Source organism: Lepidochelys olivacea, assembly GCF_965140295.1.
Source record: "Lepidochelys olivacea isolate rLepOli2 genome assembly, chromosome: 14".
In the NCBI taxonomy this organism is placed as follows: domain Eukaryota; kingdom Metazoa; phylum Chordata; order Testudines; family Cheloniidae; genus Lepidochelys; species Lepidochelys olivacea.
Window position 1 is genome coordinate 25152828 of NC_140424.1, and position 17901 is coordinate 25170728.

General features: G+C 46.2%; 1 protein-coding gene across 1 annotated transcript in view; it reads right to left on the bottom strand.

Moving 5' to 3' along the window:
• The window catches only part of DNAH9 (dynein axonemal heavy chain 9), a 387812-nt gene that overhangs the window by 27532 nt on the left and 342379 nt on the right, over positions 1-17901 (bottom strand). The window contains exon 63 of the mRNA XM_084647504.1: positions 159-386. Coding sequence (XP_084503630.1) covers positions 159-386 — 228 coding nt within the window. The remainder of the gene's footprint in view (positions 1-158; positions 387-17901) is intronic.

The window sequence follows — 17901 nt, forward strand, 5'->3', positions numbered from 1 at the left end:
TTATGCAGTGGCCACCTGGGAGCAGAAGGTAGCAGATATGCCACGTACATTGTGCTGCGCATCTGGATACACTCGTTCTTAACTAATCCAGCAATCTGTTTGGTTATTGTAGCTACCTCATGAAGGAAGCCAGTGATTCCTATGGAATGTCACCATACCTGGTTGAAGTTATCCAGGGCCTTGTGCAGGTTGGCATGCATCCCAGTTGGAGGTTCATTGGTGATTTTGATGGAGTTCTCCAGGATGCCCTGGGGGATGATGTGGCCACCAGGTGAAGGAGCAGGCTCTGCACTAATGAAGATGCGGAACTCCTGGTGGCTGCCTTCACTATGCTGCTCAAGTTTTTTCTCCAGAGAACTCAGCCACTTGGCCACCAGATGGATATTCTAGTATGGAGAAATTGGACAATACTTTGTCAACTGCTGGCATTTACATCTGGAGTGAGCAGCCATCAAATATAGCACCAAGATGAGATTAAGGAGTCCCCTCACACTCCAGAAGTCAATAACTTTCCTAACAGAGAGTGTAATTCATGTCCGCAGACATACAGTGGACTTAAGGCCTGAGATTTTATACATTCTAAAGTTAAAAATAATCAAGACAAAGAACTAGCGATTAGAGAAACAGCTCTCAGATTGTTTGTTTTCTTAGGCATGATAATCTTCTGTTTGTTACATTAATGTAAGGCTGTCGAAGCCGCATTATTTTCCCAGAAAAGGGAGAGTTTCTTCAGACAGATGCAATGAAACTGTTTGATAATTTTTAGTAAAATAATTCACGCTCAGTATCAATAGATGTCCGTTCCCAGGAAACCAAGTTTAACAGGCTTTTCAGCATCACAACATCTAAGCTTTGTTTATTCGTACAACTGGGCTTCTAATGAGAATGGGCTTCTAACGCCCATCAGTAAATTAACACACACACTTGTTCAGGGCTACACAGAGGTGGGACATTGGTGGAAACCCTGTAGTGTTTCCCCAGCTGACCATTCTACTGACATGACAGGAAATGGGCCTTTCTTCTGAGAGACTCAGGAGGCAGGGCACAGACAGCTGGTGATTGTGGGTAAAAATGATCTGGCAGCATGACTCGCCTTTCCCCAGTTATTTATTAGTTGAGGATGACAAATACTGGAAAATGCCTGGCTAAATTCTGGAGGCCTGGGACTGATCCAGACCCTTAGTTGAGGGGACATAAGGTGGATAAAAGCTCAGGTGCCATAGAAACTGACAATCCATCAAGATGATCAACACCACCTAGAACACAGAAACCAAAAAGAGAGGAAATCTTACACAGAAGTTAATGGGGATAAGAAGAAAAGATGCTTTGGGAGGATGTGACCACTGCTGCTCCAGAACCCATTTCTGGTCCCTCTTGTGAGACACGGATGGAGGGGTTGTGGCCAGGAGTAGAGGAGAAGGTGAACAGCAGTGTTGGTTTGTTTGTCTGTTCCACGGGAAAGGAGGGAAGCCTGAGACAGTATGATAACAGCCTGGATCAGAACCACAGCTCTTAGTACTTTTGCCCAGGAATCTGGTTCGGGGATGATCTAGCACTGAGACACAGAACCTGACATGAGGCACGAAGGACTGGCTGGTGTTACATTAGCTAGAGGCTGCTGCAGGTGGCATATTGAAGAGAAGGCAGAGTGTGCTAGGTTATATATAGAAATAGGGCTGTGTGGTGTGCTAAGCTGGGCCAGTGATGTGCCCTTTCCAGTTGCCATGTCATGACTTTGCATTTAGGGGCAAAGGTCCTGTGTGTAAGTACAGATTTCTCTACTGATATTGTACAATAGTTGCCATTAAAAGTCAGCATTTATCCAGGGTATCTGAGACACTGCAGTTATATCCCATTGACGTGCAAGGTACCTACTGGCAAAGATTGACCCCTAATGGAGACCACAGCCTGTATATAGCTGATGCCAAAGAGTGAAAGGAGACACAGAAGCAAGGCTTCCTCCAACCTTGCTGATTAACTCAGTTAGACTACACATTTGCTATGCCCAGAAACCATTCCCTGAACCAGTTATCTTGCTAGTATCAGAAAATAGGAGCCATATTCTCTTCTGGTGTTACTTGGGGTAGCTCCACAGACTTCAGAGTAGCTTTCTGGATTTGCATCCTGCTGTGTGAGAACCAGATATTCAAAGGTATATAGGCACTCCAAAATAGGCAACTGGTGGGACTGTCAGAAAAGCCTATGGAGGTTGGGCATGTAACTCCACAGATTTCAATAGACATGACCACTAGACATGTTTGAAAATCACACTAAGTTCCAGTCTGCATTTGTAGGCACCTAATAATCTTTGAAAATCTGTCCCTGAGTGTCTAATTACTTCCCACATCTTTTTAGTGCTACCTGCAGCATGCTTTGCCTGCAGTTCAGCGTGGAATGTGCCACAGCAAAGCCACAGGGACTGTTTAAAATACCGGGAGGCAGGGGGAGGTGCAAAGGGGAGGCAAAATGCAGAGACCACAACAAAACCCATGGGGCTGTGTTTAAATGGGTAACAAGTCAATGGGTCTCTGTTTCTTTGACCCAGGCACCATGTTTTTCAAATGCAAAGATCACTATCCTTGCAGTGTAGGGCTCTTTGTAGAAGGCATTCATCCAGAAGCTGGGATTGAATTCTCTCTTGGCAGGCACCTAGTGATGATGGTGCACTTTAGTCCAGTTTGCAAGGCAGCTAGTGTGTGTATTGTGTTTTGATGTTAGGCAGATTTTTACTGAGGCCTGTTATCCTACATCAGTGGTTCCCAAACTTGTTCCGCTGCTTGTGCAGGGAAAGCCCCTGGCGGGCCGGGCTGGTTTGTTTACCTGCCGCGTTCGCAGGTTCGGCCGAACCGGCCCGGCCCGCCAGGGGCTTTCCCTGCACAAGTGGCGAAACAAGTTTGGGAACCACTATCCTACATACAAGGCAGTGTTTAATCGATACAAAATGACATACAAAAATCAACATTAAAATGTTATATTAAAACTTCAAAGTCGTACTCAGAAGCTAGGAAATATCAGCATTTAGGCTGTCCATGGAACTTTAATTTGGCCCCCATGTGCATATGCATCACAATGCAATCTATAATTATGTGATCACATGGTTCTTTTTCACAGGACCTCTGCTGGAGCCTAGTCTGGGCCAGAAGTGAGGTTTATGAATAAGTATGCAGCTTCCGCAGTGGTGGCACTTCAGGAATGCACGTAGTACTAAAGAGAAGAATAATTGTCCAGGGAATGAACAGACACTGGATGGAGAGGTTAGATACATCTCTCCCACAGGAAGTGGCTTGCATCCCTCAGTTCCAATCAAATGATACTCCAGAAGGAGAGGGTGCGGGTATGGCTTTCATTCATGTCGACAGGATGCAAGGTTTCTAGTTTAGAGCTTAAATAAATAAAATAATAAATAAATAAAATCACAGCTTTCGTTTCCTTTAATGATTTGGGACCATGCTAGTATTAAGTGGAGCAGGAGGGAATCATGGGTCCCGAGGGGTCCTTTCTGTTGTAAAATATAACAGTGAGAAAAACAGGGGACAAAATGCAATTATACCCTGAGTGTTCATGCAGCAGTTCTTTCCCACCGCAGTCAGGGCTAGAAATGGCAAGGAAATCCCAGAGTCCAGGCAATCAACATGCTCTATTACTACTAGTCCAATAACAAAACAAAGAATTGAGAGACACACACAACCAGCCATAAAGAGCTAACATTTTATGGATAAAGCTCAACACCAGAAATATTGTTCCTTAAGTATCAGAATAGATACAGAATGACAATGGTTTTTTTTCTACATCAGTTTTTTTTTTACAGAATCATGTGGTTGAAAAAAACCTTTTGATTCAACTTGTGTTGATGTGATGCTACTGAACAATACTTGCCGGTATTGCTAGCCTTCTGAAGATTGATGCAAAGAGCATTTCTGATCTGATGGCTAATGGAGGGTCAGTGCTGGGAGAAACAACTCCAGACAGTCTATTTATGCTTTATTCCTTCTTTTTTTATGTAACTATTAAAATTTAAATAGAGTGAAGGGGGGAAAAAGGAAAACAGATAGTATACAATTTGTTGGCATTAAGGATTTATGGCCTCGGTCAGATGAACAGTCCCTCAAAGGAAAGAAGTAAATAAGAAAATGGGGCAAATTTTCATAGGAAAAAAGGACTGTAATACTGTGAAGATGATTTATAACTCCGAGGGGAACTCTGCAAATTGCTCCACTGCATGAGCCTTTCCCGCCAGTCAAACAACATTCTCCACCACACTTCTGAAAGCGTATGTTGCACCAGTTTTCTATCTTTTTCGCTTCCACAAATTAGCTCTGGAGGGCCCATAGTAAATGGGGTTAAATAGTCATGTCATTCCTTTCCCATATATTTTTCTATGTCAGATTTTGAAGCCTGTGACAGAGTTCTTGTGTGAGTCAGGTCTGGATGAGTGCACATCAGTAGGCATTGGAAAGCACTTCTGAATCCCCCATATATTTACAGCTAAGGCTTATGGCTAGGCTGCATGCAGAGGGATGCAAATCTCGCAGTCTGCGTTTGCAGAATTGTCTCAAGTGGAAGTGAAATTGAAGTTTCAAGTGATTTTTTTCCTTATTATTTGTTTAGCTAGCCAGATCTTGCAGCTGGATCCATGCAGAAAGGCCAGCGCCTGCTCCAAGCACTGGTGAAGTCAAACTACTGGAAAGGCAGAAAAAAGGAAGCTAAAGAGAGAATTGCCACAAATTTACCCCTGCAATAACATCACCACTTTAGCAATAAAATGACCATTTGTTCTACAGAGGGTGTGTCAGCCAGAGCGAGTATGCCTGTGAACACGAGTGAACCTGAGTGTACATGTGCAACATCCAAGTGCTTCTTCAGCCATATACTTCAAAGGAGCTTTTCTCTGACAGAGGATGTATATCACACGATGCTGGGGTTGCCATAGTAATGATCAGAAATAGTAACACACACAAACCAGCATTTACTTAAGAATTCATTCCCTTCATCTACAGTGTGAGACTGTGTGGAGCCCCTTCACATTTTGGAGACTGCTGGGAATTTCTGCTTCATGCCTTATCCCAAATTACCTTCCAAAGTAATGACAACTAGCCATTTTTACAAGGTCTGATCATCTCAAGAAACACACTGTGAAAACCATAACTCTGTACAGTAAATCTGAGAACTAGGCTAGACAATGAGAACCCCTAGCATACAGTCCAGGGAGGGCTCCCTTCATCAGTTAAAGATGGTTACCTACCTGTATTGTAACTGTTGTTCTTCAAGGTGTGGGTGCAGAGGTGTATTCCACTCAGGTGTGCGTGTGCTCAGCACACCAAAGCCAGAGAACTTTGCTTAGCAGTACCCTTAGGGGCAGTGCTCAGGCCCTCTGGCTCCGTAGCTCTTCCCTGGGCAATTTAAGGGCACTGTTGCCCTGACCAGCCTCAGTTCCTTTGCACCAAATTGCAATGGGGCTCAGAGCCTAAAGAATGATTGCAGAACTGCCTCCCTAAAATTTGCATCTTATCAAGTTGCAGTCATAATAGCATACTTGGCAAAAGTACATATTGAAGACAAAGTAGCAGTTGTGACTGCCTGTATCTCCATGTGTACACTTTTTACAAACCTAGGATGGATTTTGTACCAAGTATGCCTTCTGAGGTATCATTTGAAAACTCACAGTTTACTGATCATTATTGTCCTGGTAAAGTATGTGTGGCAACATTGTATGTAAAGTTATAAGAGTCTACTGTACAACATTTGCTCAAAGTTTAGAAAAGCAGACACAAACCAGTTCCTCAAAGACAAAAGGTAAACTGACACCTCAGCCAGGTGTCAATAAAATCAAATGGACTATCAGCTGGTTAAGTGGCTATTCCTTGGCAGAAAAAGAATCATCAGCAGATGATGTTCAGGGAACAGAAAGTCTGTGGAACAAAAACCTCCAGTTGTTTTACATCTTGGCAAAGAAACAACTGGAGGTTTCTGTTCCACAGACTTTCTGTTTCCTGATCATCATTTGCTGATGATTCTCAAAGAGGAGGAAAAAATATAAAAATGGAGAACAGAGGCCCCAAATGATCTCTCCCTTCATCTATACTCATGGCAACAACACTTGAAGGACAAAGGAAGCATTATTAGACTGGGGAGAGAGCCTGTCTAAAAGGAGTTCAGCCGGTGAAACTGCTACAGCATGTGGTCAGAGAGATGCTTTGCTTTGAATTCACTTAGCTTGTTAAATTAGGTATTAGATGCATTTTACCTTTTGTTTACTTGTAACCAATTATGATTTTATGCCTCATTACTTGTAATCACTTAAAATCTTTCTTTCTGTAGTTAATAAACTTGTTTTATCTAAACCAGTGTGCTTGGACTAAAGTGTTTGAGAAACTCCATTTGAGATAACACAGTTTGTGCATATAATTTTCTATTAATTAAATGACAGATTTTATATGAGCTTGTATTGTCCAGGTAGGTGTTGGGCAGTACAAGACGCACGATGCTGGGGGAAGCCTGGGACTGGCAGTTTGCTGGTGTTGCCCTGCAGTGTAATTCATGGGTGGCTGGCTATAGCTGGGAGTGATTCACACGCTGGACGCTGTGTGAGAGCAGATCAGGAGTGGTGGCTCTCTCAGTGTAAAACACAGTGTAAAACACTGCAGAATTGGGGGGACACAGTTGTTCAACAGACTATATTGAACCCTTGGGAATATCACACCTGCTAATGTCCAATATAAAAACATCACCGAGAAATGAGATCGATGTCGCTTTGGCCCTTGTCTAATGAGCTCATAACCTCTGTGGAGGCACAGTCCAAGCTATCCCTTAAACCAGTGAAAAGCAGGATGTTACCCACCTGGAAAACATTTGCATGGAGACTGCTTGACCCTTCATCCCATCTTCAAAGAAAATAAAAAGTCAAGGCTATGAAAAAGGCTGCGATTCTGTGATGGAGGTGGTGGGAATCACAGATCCCATGACTTCCCTTGACCTCTGTGACTTTTGCAACTGCAGCTGACCCAAGGCTGCCCGAGCAGCTGGCCCCAGGGAGCACCCAAGGAGCGGTCCTGGGTGCTGCAGGGTCAGTCACATCAGCCACTGCTGGAGTGGCCCCAGGGCCAGTTGCACTGGCCACTGCTTGGGCGGTCCTGCGGCCAGCCGCATCAGCCACTGCTGGCGCGTACTCTGAGGCAAGCCGCACCTGCTGCTGCTGGGCAGCTGGGCAGCTGGCCCTGGGGTTGCCTAATCAGTGGCTGGTGCCACTGTTCCTGGGAGCTGCCAGAGCAGCAGTGGTCCCAGAGGCCGCCCTGGAGGCCTTCAGAGCAGCAGTCCCATAGGGCCTTGGAGCAGCAGGTGGCTGGGGGACTGAAAGATGTACTTATTGAGATTGTGGAGATCGAGGCTAGGTCTCATTCCTCCCGTGGACTTGGGGACCAAGAGGAGGAGGAGGAGAATCCCTTTCCCTCCTGCTGCAGGGGGACCTCCTCTCTGCTCCTGAAGAATGCAGAAATGGAATCTGCGGAAGGAGCAGTGGCTTGTGAGAGTGGTCCCTGAAGAGAGAAGGAGTGGGAAGGGGGAATCCAAAGAAATTGGATTTCTGAACCCAATCTCACAGTGCTTAAGATCCATTTGTCCATGGTTACTGTGTGCCAAACACTGTAAAAGTGAGACAGGCTGTCCCCAAACTGAAGAGATGGGGATTGAGAGATCGCAGTTGGAATGATGTCATAGAATCATAGAATATCAGGGTTGGAAAGGACCTCAGGAGGTCATCTAGTCCAACCCCCTGCTCAAAAGCAGGACCCATCCCCAATTAAATCATCCCAGCCAGGGCTTTGTCAAGCCTGACCTTAAAAACTTCTAAGGAAGGAGATTCCACCACCTCCCTAGGCAATGCATTCCAGTGTTTCACCACCCGCCTAGTGAAAAAGTTTTTCCTAATATCCAACCTAAACCTCCCCCACTGCAACTTGAGACCATTACTCCTTGTACTGTCCTCTTCCACCACTGAGAATAGTCTAGAACCATCCTCTCTGGAACCACCTCTCAGGTAGTTTAAAGCAGCTATCAAATCCCCCCTCATTCTTCTCTTCTGCAGACTAAACAATCCCAGTTCCCTCAGCCTCTCCTCATAAGTCATGTGTTCCAGACTCCTAATAATTTTTGTTGCCCTTCGCTGGACTTTTTCCAATTTATCCACATCCTTCTTGTAGTGTGGGGCCCAAAACTGGACACAGTACTCCAGATGAGGCCTCACCAATGTCGAATAGAGGGGGACGATCACGTCCCTCGATCTGCTCGCTATGCCCCTACTTATACAATGTCCTGGATGTGCAAGTCAAAATGGCTGCTTGCTTGACATTGGAGGAGGGCGGCCTGGCTGGTTAAAATTGGATCCAGAAGATCTCCTCCTCTGTGACCTATGACCCATTTTGGAGAAGTCTTGCTGTCTAACAGTAACGGATGACTGCTGGAAAACCCACTGTGAGCAATACTGCTGCTGTTGCTGAAAACCCCCATAACGACGTCTCTTTGGGGATGGGGTATAAAACCCCAACAAACACTCCGTAGCCCAGTAGTCCTTAAAAGAATGTCAAGTCTTGTCAGTTTTTTTGGAAAACATAAAACCACCATCAAAAGGCAAGTCTTCTATGCTCTGCTGAACCTCAGGAGCAATGCCAGAATTCTGTAACCATTAGGCCCTTTTCTTAGTCACAGCTGACACCATAATTCTGGGGGAAGCATCTGCCACATCCAGTGCTGACTCTAATAATGTTCTGGCCACCAGATGGCCCTCCACAATGAACAGCAAACTCTTACCTGGATGATTCTGGCAATTTATCAGTTAATTTCGACACAGTGTCCCAACCAACGAAGTCATATTTAGATAGCAACGCTTGCTGATTTGCAATGTGCATCTGTAACAATGAGGCTGAATAAATTTTCCTCTCCATCAATGCACTCTCTTAGATTTCCTGTCCTTAGCATGGACTTGTATCTCCCCTGCAATGATCTATCATTTACTGTCATTACAACAAGAGTGTTTGGGGGCTGGGTGGGAATAGAAACACTCAAAACCCTGCATCAGGACATAATATTGTTTGTCAGAATGCCTCGCTGTAGGTGGCAATGAATCTGGGTATTGCAGTCTCCAAAAGAGCTTTATTTATGGGAAGAGCTACCCTGCCTGAGGTTGAGGACTGGAGAATATGCAACAACTTATGGGTATTCTCCTGCACGAACTTGGCCTGCATGCTCAAGGTGGAAACCTAACACATCAGGAGGTTCTGCTATGACTTGAAATCCTCAAGCACAGGGAAGGAGAGCCCACTACCGTGAATCACTCAGTGAGGAGAAGGAAGGGCCAGTGGAGGCTCCCTGTGGCAGCACTTGTTCCTGTATGAGGGGTTCAGGCTGAAATGGCCCAGGGGGAATGACCTCCGACTAAATCTGCAGTGGAGGTGGGTCAGAAGGACAGGCTGCAGATTTGGTCGGCAACCTTATCCTGGACTGGGTTGAAGAACAGGATCTTGTAGATCAAGGAAGGTCCCAAATATTCCAAGGAGGCCACTGGGGAGAAGGATATGGCAATTATGTCCAGGAGGTATGGGGCCAGGAGTCCCTGTCCCTACTGCAGGAAAGATGCCTATCTTAGTACGGATGATGATCCAAGGATGGCCTCAAGGACTTCCGAGAGTGTTGCCTTCAAGGAAAGGGAGAGGAGAAAGATGTCCCCAAATGTGGACCAAGCAAACAACCAGTCTCATCCAAATGCCAATATGGGAATGGCATCAGAACCAAGGATGGAAGAACAGTCAACAAGTTAAGTACTGTACCAAAATAGGCATTGTACTTCCACCTGACACAGGAGCAGACAACAATACTGAAGCTGGGACTGGTATCAATCCCAAAAATGACGTGTGAACTGAAGCTATTGTTGGTATTGAAGAGAGTGTCTGTGCTGATGGACCCCTTGGTACCAAAAAGAGGACTGACCTCAACTCCGCACTCTGCATCTTAGGTGGTGTGGAATATGGTGCTGCCGACTGAGACAATTCTGCAAACAGACCAGGCAGTACAGAGGACACAGCCAAAGCAGAAGAAGCCACAGCAGCTGAGTGCTCCTGAATTATCGATGAATCAGAGAGGCAGAGCAGGTCTGATGTAACCTGGGACGCCAACAGTGTAGAGACAGTCAGTGCTGATGCCGACATTGTCAGTGTCATACTCAACACATGCCCCATGCCCAGTACTGAGGTCGATGGTACAGTGTCCAACAGCTCTCGGTGTGGTACTGGGAAGTGGTTAGATGGGCCAACTCCATCCCGCGAGCCTGAAGAATCCTGGTGCATGTTAAAAGATGAAGGGGAATCTCTCAAGTCCTGGAATGGCCTCGTCTGTCTTGCAAGACCTCTTCTTCAGAGGACCAGAGGAAGGAGAATAATCCCCCTTCCTCTTAGGGGAAATATCAGACCTTGAGCCTGGAGCAACATCTTGAGTTGGGACTGGACGATCTGTGGAAGTCTACAGTTCCAAGGTGGATCTCATGTCCTGTTTCAGAAGGTATTGCTTGAGGTACAAATATCTTGCTACCTGTGTTTTCTTGAACCATTTACAGATGGAGCACCTTTCCACAATGTGCCCTTCACCAAGGCACAATAAACACTGAGTGTAGGGATCATTACTGGGGATAGCCACTCCATATGACAGATGGTGTTTAAAACTTGGTGAAGGCATCTTAGCAGGCTAAACCCTACTTAACTAACAAAAACTTAAGGGTGTCACTATAATTAACTATATACACCAGAATCATGGAAACTCTGGTGACAGAAAAAAGTGAGGTAAAATACCACACAGAATGTTTCAGCTCAAGCAGCGGGTGGTGAGAAGGAACTGAGTAGAGTTGGGGTGGTACTGCCCTTGCATAGCTAGAGGAGGGGCTACAGGACACAGGTACTGTGGGCACTGCTAAGAAAAGATTTCCAGCTTTGTTGTACTGGGTGCGCGCACACCTGAGTGGAACACATGTCTGCAACCACTTGAAGAAAAATGGGAGCTATCCACAGATGGACAATGGAATCATTGGAATCCTATTCCTTCATTCGCATTTACTGTATAAGGTTGTGTAGCATGTCGTCCCATGAGAAAAAGATACAATTAGTCCAGAATGCCTCCATTTCTCCTCACCTAGGATCATGGCCATGCCAGCATGGTCAGAGACAGCTCACAGGTCTACAATGATCAGCACAAACATTTGGTTCTCGGCCTGCAGCAGATCAACCACTGGGGCTAGGGCTGTCTACGTGCAATATGCAGGCCTAGAACCAGACTGGAGGCCATCTGAGGACTCCAGGAATTGTCAGATTACCACAACTGTGTCATAAACGTCTCCCTAAAAAGTGAGATTAGAGACTGGGTGATAATTAGAGAGATTAACTATGTCAAAAACCTCAAAGTCAATTCCTTAAGTAAACAACCCCTGCTATGGGTGGCCATTCACAATCTCCTCAAATAATGGACACAATGTTTCCACTACTTGTCAGTAGCCTAGAGGGGCACAGATCCAATTTACCATTGGTGTCCTAAGGCTCCTCCAGAACCTGTCAGTAATACTTGCCCAAAGTCAGGCAGAGAAGAACCTGTGTTTGACCCCTGTGCTACTAGTTTTATCTATCTAGGTACGTATATGACCCCCAAAACCATAGTATCTGAGCTCCTTCCAAACGTGTATGGCTTTATCTTCACGACCCCCCTCTCAAATATGGAAGGATTATGGGGTGCATGAGTAGTTCAAATATTCCCCTCCAATGTCTATTACTTTGTATTTATCCACATTGAGTGCCATGTGCCATCATGTTGCCCAGTCACCCTGATTGGCTGGGTGCTTTTGAAGTTCCTCACTTGTCTAACCTAAATCATGTTCTGCCATCTGCAAATTTTGCCACTTCCCCGCTCCCTCTCTTTTCCAGACAAGAACTAATCTGAGTATAGAACTTTGTGGCTGCCATTGTTAACTTTTTGCCAGGATGAAAACTGATCATTTATCCCTACTCTTTGTTTCCTATCTCTTAGCCAGTTTCCGACCTATGACAACACTTTGCTTCTTACTTCAAGGACTACTTAGTTTCTTTTAGTAGCCTCATGGAAAGGACCTTGTCAAAGGCCTTCTGAAAGCCAACATGAAGGAGTTCTCCTTATTTTCTACCAGACTCATATGCTCAAAAAAATGAGAAAACAAGACTCATATTTGAAGAAGCAGTGAAATACAACTGTTTTGGGGGCACCTACCACACTTCACCACTGTTGTGTCCCTAGAAAGAGTCAATTACATGTGCACATTTTTCAGGGCTTTCTAGGAGCAGGGAACTGGGGATGGCAAGTAAAAGATGCAAGGTGTACCTGAGAGTCATCTGTTTTAAAACCAGAAGGGACCCCTCTGATCAACTTCTCTGGCCTGCATGACACAGGCCAGAGGATTTCACCCAATGATTCTTGCAGCAAAGGCAATGTTAATGGCTCTTTTCTAGAGATGTGCTGGTGTCACATTAGTTATTATTATTAACTATTCCGTGTATTATGGTAGTGCCTAGAGACCTCAGGTGAGACTGAGGCCTCATTGTGCTAAGTGCTGTACAAATATATGCTGAGAGATGGTCCCTGTTTGGAAGAGTTTATAGTCTTGGTAGACAAGAGAGATACGGTGTGGGGGAAAGAGATACAACAGAGTGATAGTCTGAAAGTGCTGTTCCATGATCTCTGTTGTCAATTTTGGGGTGGGGCATTGTTTATTTACATTGTATTTTATAGTAGATATTCAATGTGTTCTAGGGCAAGAGTGGGAGAGAAAGGAAGACAGGAAAAGATTAGCTAAAGGAAGAAAAGGAAGAGCGGTAACGGGATTGGGGATGAATGAAAGGGAAGACGATGGCAGGCATGAGGGTAGACAGAGAGATACTGAAGTAAGCTGAATGGCAGGGGTTAGGATTGGGGTTGAAATTGGCAGGTACTCAACAGAGGGAGAACAATATTCAGAGTATAAGCTAGCCAGCTGTCTGATGAGTCTGAAGGTCCCTGATGAAACTGCTTCTGCAACTGTAAGTGGCAGCTTGAGTCTCTGGCTCTCTCCATCCTCAAGGATTTTTTTCTTTCCTTGATCCCATATCTTCGGTGGGGAGATGGGCCTGCCTGGCAGAGTTCTGGGCCTAAGGGTGGTGGAGGTAGCCCCAGAAAGGCCTCCTATTTCCTGTTTCCCCCACCCTAGAGCTGCAGCACCTACCACAGCCCAGAGTTCAGATCTGGAACTGAATCCGAATCCAAACCTCCAAGGAGTTTGAGGCTGCTGGGGCTCGGGGTTCCAGTTTGGTTCTTTATGAAAATAGGGTTGAATGGCAAAGTCCCTATCTTGATCTGACCTTCCCCAGAGTTTGGGACGGAGAGCTCTGGTCTGACCCAGTTGTAACAGTGCTGTGGGACACAGCTTACGCTGCAGGGCAGTGCTGACAATCTGAGCAGGAACTAAGTCTCTCTGAGCAGTGCTAAGCAGTCAGATGAGGAGAGGCAGGGAAGGCAAACAGGCGTCAGAAGTCTCACCCCACCCACAGCCTTGGTCCAAAGGTATGACTAGAGGGGTCCTCTCCCAGCTTGGAGCACTGAAGAAGCCAAAAGGGCAAGCCGGAGACACGGATTGGAGGTGGTGTGGGTGACACCATTTCTACTCTTTTCAGCTGCACCCAGCGACAAGAAGGTCCTGGGGACATGAGCTGACCAGCGCTGCCATTGCTTTGCTGGGGCTCTCCTGAAAGAGAGCGATCTCTTCTTTATTGATGGAGAGGTATACTGGACATTAGTGGTCAATACATTGCGCCCTCAGGGGAGTGTATCCCACAGTTCTGCTACACTCTGCTGCAATGTAAACACCACATGCTGAGAGAGGTCCTGATCGGTCCTTGGGGAGAAGCATACGGCATACACCACATGTGGCTTACACTGTTTGTGGAACACACACTGAAAAGGGCCAAGTGTGTGTAACATGTAATAAGAAGTGCTCTGCAGCCTTTAGATTTGCATACAGCTTTGGTCTAGGAGCTATTCTTATTTAATTCAATACATGACCCTATCTTAGTGAAGCAACAGTGTATGAAAATGGAAAGACACTCAAGAAAGAATTAAATTAACTTGATCACAAAGTGAGGGAAATGGCATTTTGGCTAATGGATGGGGACTGTGGTTAAATTGGGAATCACTAGCATTTGAACTCTTCCTGGCATCAAATTGTCAGGATCTGCTAGTGGCAGATGCTAATGCGGGGAGTTTATTTCTCTGGGATTAGGCTCGTGAACATTGTTTGCTGATTGTGATGACTACTTTCCTAGCCTGAGGTTCTGAAGTAGGAGCAGAGAGTTCAGCTCAAAGGTCAAATGTGGCCCACAGCATCATAAAATTCAGCTCCTGGGTGCTCCTGTCCTGCAATGGGAGGCTCTTTTCTTCTGGACAGTCTTCCTGTGCAGAGGAGACCCTCGGGAGGCCAAGTTAGCCACATGAATAGCTGCTTTGCACTAGGGGGAATTGAAAAAAGCTGCCTTAATGAAGCTGAAGGTGTGGCCCCTGCCTTCTGGCTGCTCTTTGCATCTGAGGCTGGGTTTGTCTGGAGACAGATCCACAATGGAAGTTTGTATAGAGGGAGCCCATTCTCCCAGAGGGACTGTGTTAGTGAGGGGCTAAAGGTAGTGCTGTGCATATGCTGCTGTGCTGCAGAATGGATCCAGACGGAGTTAGCTTTGGAGAAGGCAGGTGGGAAGAAAGGGGTGAGTTGGAGAGACAGGCTGCCCAAAGCAATGCTCTTGATGTATATATTTTACCTCAACATGGTCTAGTGTTTCTAATTGCTCTCTCTTGAGACCATAATTATTACTATTCTTCTGTGATAGTGCCCACTATGTAACAGGTGATTCCCAAACAGAGAGAGGTCAGGCTAAGGGGAATCACAACAGATAGAATTTAGACAGGGATCCATTTTGTAATAAGAACCCCACAGGCCTTGCATGCTGAGCCTGCAGTGTGGCAATAGGACTGTTCTCTCCCACCCTTTTCTCCCCATTGCCCAGGGCAATGTGATCGACAGCTAGTCATCTAGCGAAGGCCTTCAGGAGTACAGCCACTGACAGATACTGGGACAGCTTCCTTTCAAGGCCAGCCAGAGAGAACAGCTGGAGGTATAAGGGCCTGTTGGATCACCCAGGGGCCAGCACAGGACTACTCCCTACTCTGGGGTTTCCGGTCCAGTCTCAAATGATGGATTGACCACTAGGTCTAGATCCATTTTAAAATTAAATGTCACCTCTTCACACATGAACAGAAAAACGGAGATGAGGGAGAATGCTGGAAAGATGCTCTCAGTGTGACTTTGGTGATAGATTATGTGGACCCCCCTGTGTGTATAACACAAATGGACCAGAGCCATCCATTTCCCCTATTCCTGTGCCCTAGTGTGCTGATTTGGGGGCACTGTCTGTACAACCTATGAGTTCTGGTTGACATTATGAAGTTATTCTAAAGTTATCAAGAAATTGCTGAATCATTGAAAGCATCTGTGTATGTATGCAGCACTGTGGACAGGACCTGCAGCAGGTACACACCCGATCGAGGACAACAAGGAGTGCTTAGCTTTAATGACTGTGCTTTGACCACACAATAATTATGCGAGCGATAACTGCACATAAGAGCAACCAGCTTTACCCTACCTCTCAGAGGGGAGCAGTGGAAAACATAGAACAAAGAAAGTCAGGTCCTGGTAGGGGATATAGAAATACATAGAGCCACACAAAAGGAGCTTGGGGTGTGACACACAGAATGTCTGGACAGGAGTAAGGAAGACCATGGACCAAGGTCAGAGGGGACAAGCTGAGGGGAGAAGACTCCATGTTTCAGCACACACGTTTCAGCTCTGCAGCCAAAGGACCTGGATGACCCCAATTATCCTGACCCCAGTCCAAACAATGCTCTGGCGTGATGAGGAAACGGAGGCAGGAAAATGTATTTAGGGTTTACTAATTTGTCTGCTCTGTATTCTGTTGTGATTTATCTGTTAAGCGAAAGACTGAATAAGGTGTTAGACTCTATGCAAAGTGCATCTGTGCGTTATCTGCTTTACAACTGCCATCTGGCCCTCTGAGAGGGTTAAACTGTAATCCAGAAGGCTCTCACCTTTGGTGGCATTCTGGAAGAGGGTGTCATTAAGGCTACTGAGGTATCTTGAGGGTCAGCACTGGTCCTGGGGTGCTCAAGCAAGTGGGCTGAGGAGTCCATTGCCATGAAGGGGTAGCAGACTTTAAGTCACTGCCCAGGAAATGTGCTGGAAAGGCCAAGGGAAGAAACATTGCTGCAGCCTTCTGAGAACCAAGGGAGCTTAAAACACCCAGAGGCACAGCAGCGGAGTCCCCTCACAGCAGTCTAAAAGGCTAATGCAGTCCTAGGATGCATTGGACAAGGTATTTCCAGCAGAGACAGGGAAGTGTTAGTACCATCACACAAGGCACTGATGAGACCTTATCTGGAATAGTGTGTGCAGTGTGGTCTCCCATGTTTAAGAAAGATGAATTCAAACTGGAACAGGTACAGATAAGGGCTGCTAGGATGATCCAAGGAGGAGACCGAAAGAGCTTGGCTTGTTCAGTCAAACCAAAAGAAGGCTGAGGGGAGATATGACTGTTCTCTGTAAAAAACATCAGAGAGATAAATACCAGTGAGGAAGAGGAGTTATTTAAGTACCAATATGGACACAAGAACATATGGATATAAACTGGCCATCAACAAGTTTAGGCTTCAAATTAGATGCAGGTTTCTAACTATCAGAGGAGTGAAGTTCTGGGGCAGCCTTCCAAGGGCAGTAGTGGGAGCAAAAAAACTAACTGGCTTCAAGACTGAGCTTGGTAAGTTTATGGAGGGAATGGTATGATGGGACTGCCTATGATGGCATGTAGCCGATTTGTGACTGCTAGCAGCAAATATCCCCCAATAGCCTTTGATTGGACACTAGATGGGGAGGTCTCTGAGTTACTACAGAGAATTATTTCCCAGGTGTCTGCCTGGTAAGTCTTGCCCACATGCTCAGGGCCTAACTGATCACCATATTTGGAGTCAGGAAGGAATTTTCTCCTTGATCAGATTGGCAGAAACCCTGAGGGATTTTCATCTTCCTCTGCAGTGTGGGGCACGGGTCACTTGCAGGTTTAAACTGGTGTAAATAGTGGATTCTCTGTAACTTGAAGTCTTTACATTAGGATTTGAGGACTTCAGTGACTCAGCCAGACGTTATGGGTCTATTACAGGACTGGGTGGGTGAGGTTCTGGGGCCTGCAGTGTGCAGGAGGTCAGATTCGATGATCACGGTGGTTCCTTCTGGCACTAGAGTCTATGAGTCTAGTGAGTGGCCAAGGGGGGCAATTCAGCTGCAACCTGTGATGCCTCGTGATGATTAATTTTGTATTTTCTCTGTCACGGCTGCACCGAGAATCCTAGACAGACTCCTGGGAGCGGGACAGGAACAGACCCTGCACAGGCACAGCTGAGATGTGGGACAGGCACAGACCCTGCATAGGCACAGCTGAGGTGTGACAGGCAGGGAGTTCATCTGCATGAGGATCCCTTCCCCCAGGCAGCTGCACCAGCCCCTGCTGCAGGGCTTGCCTGCTGCAGGGCTCGCCTGCCAGCAGGAGGCTGGGCTAACTTGGCTTCGCTGTTGAACACTGTGAAATCCACGTTTTCTCACATCAGATGTTCACAGTGTTGTGGCCACTGGGTCCTTAGCACCCATTTCAGGGAGCTCCATGACCAAGGACAAGCTATAAAAATGCTCCGTCCAGCTGCAAAGCCCACCCCATCTCACCCTGTCTGGCCAGGCCTGTTTGGAGTAAGAACCTG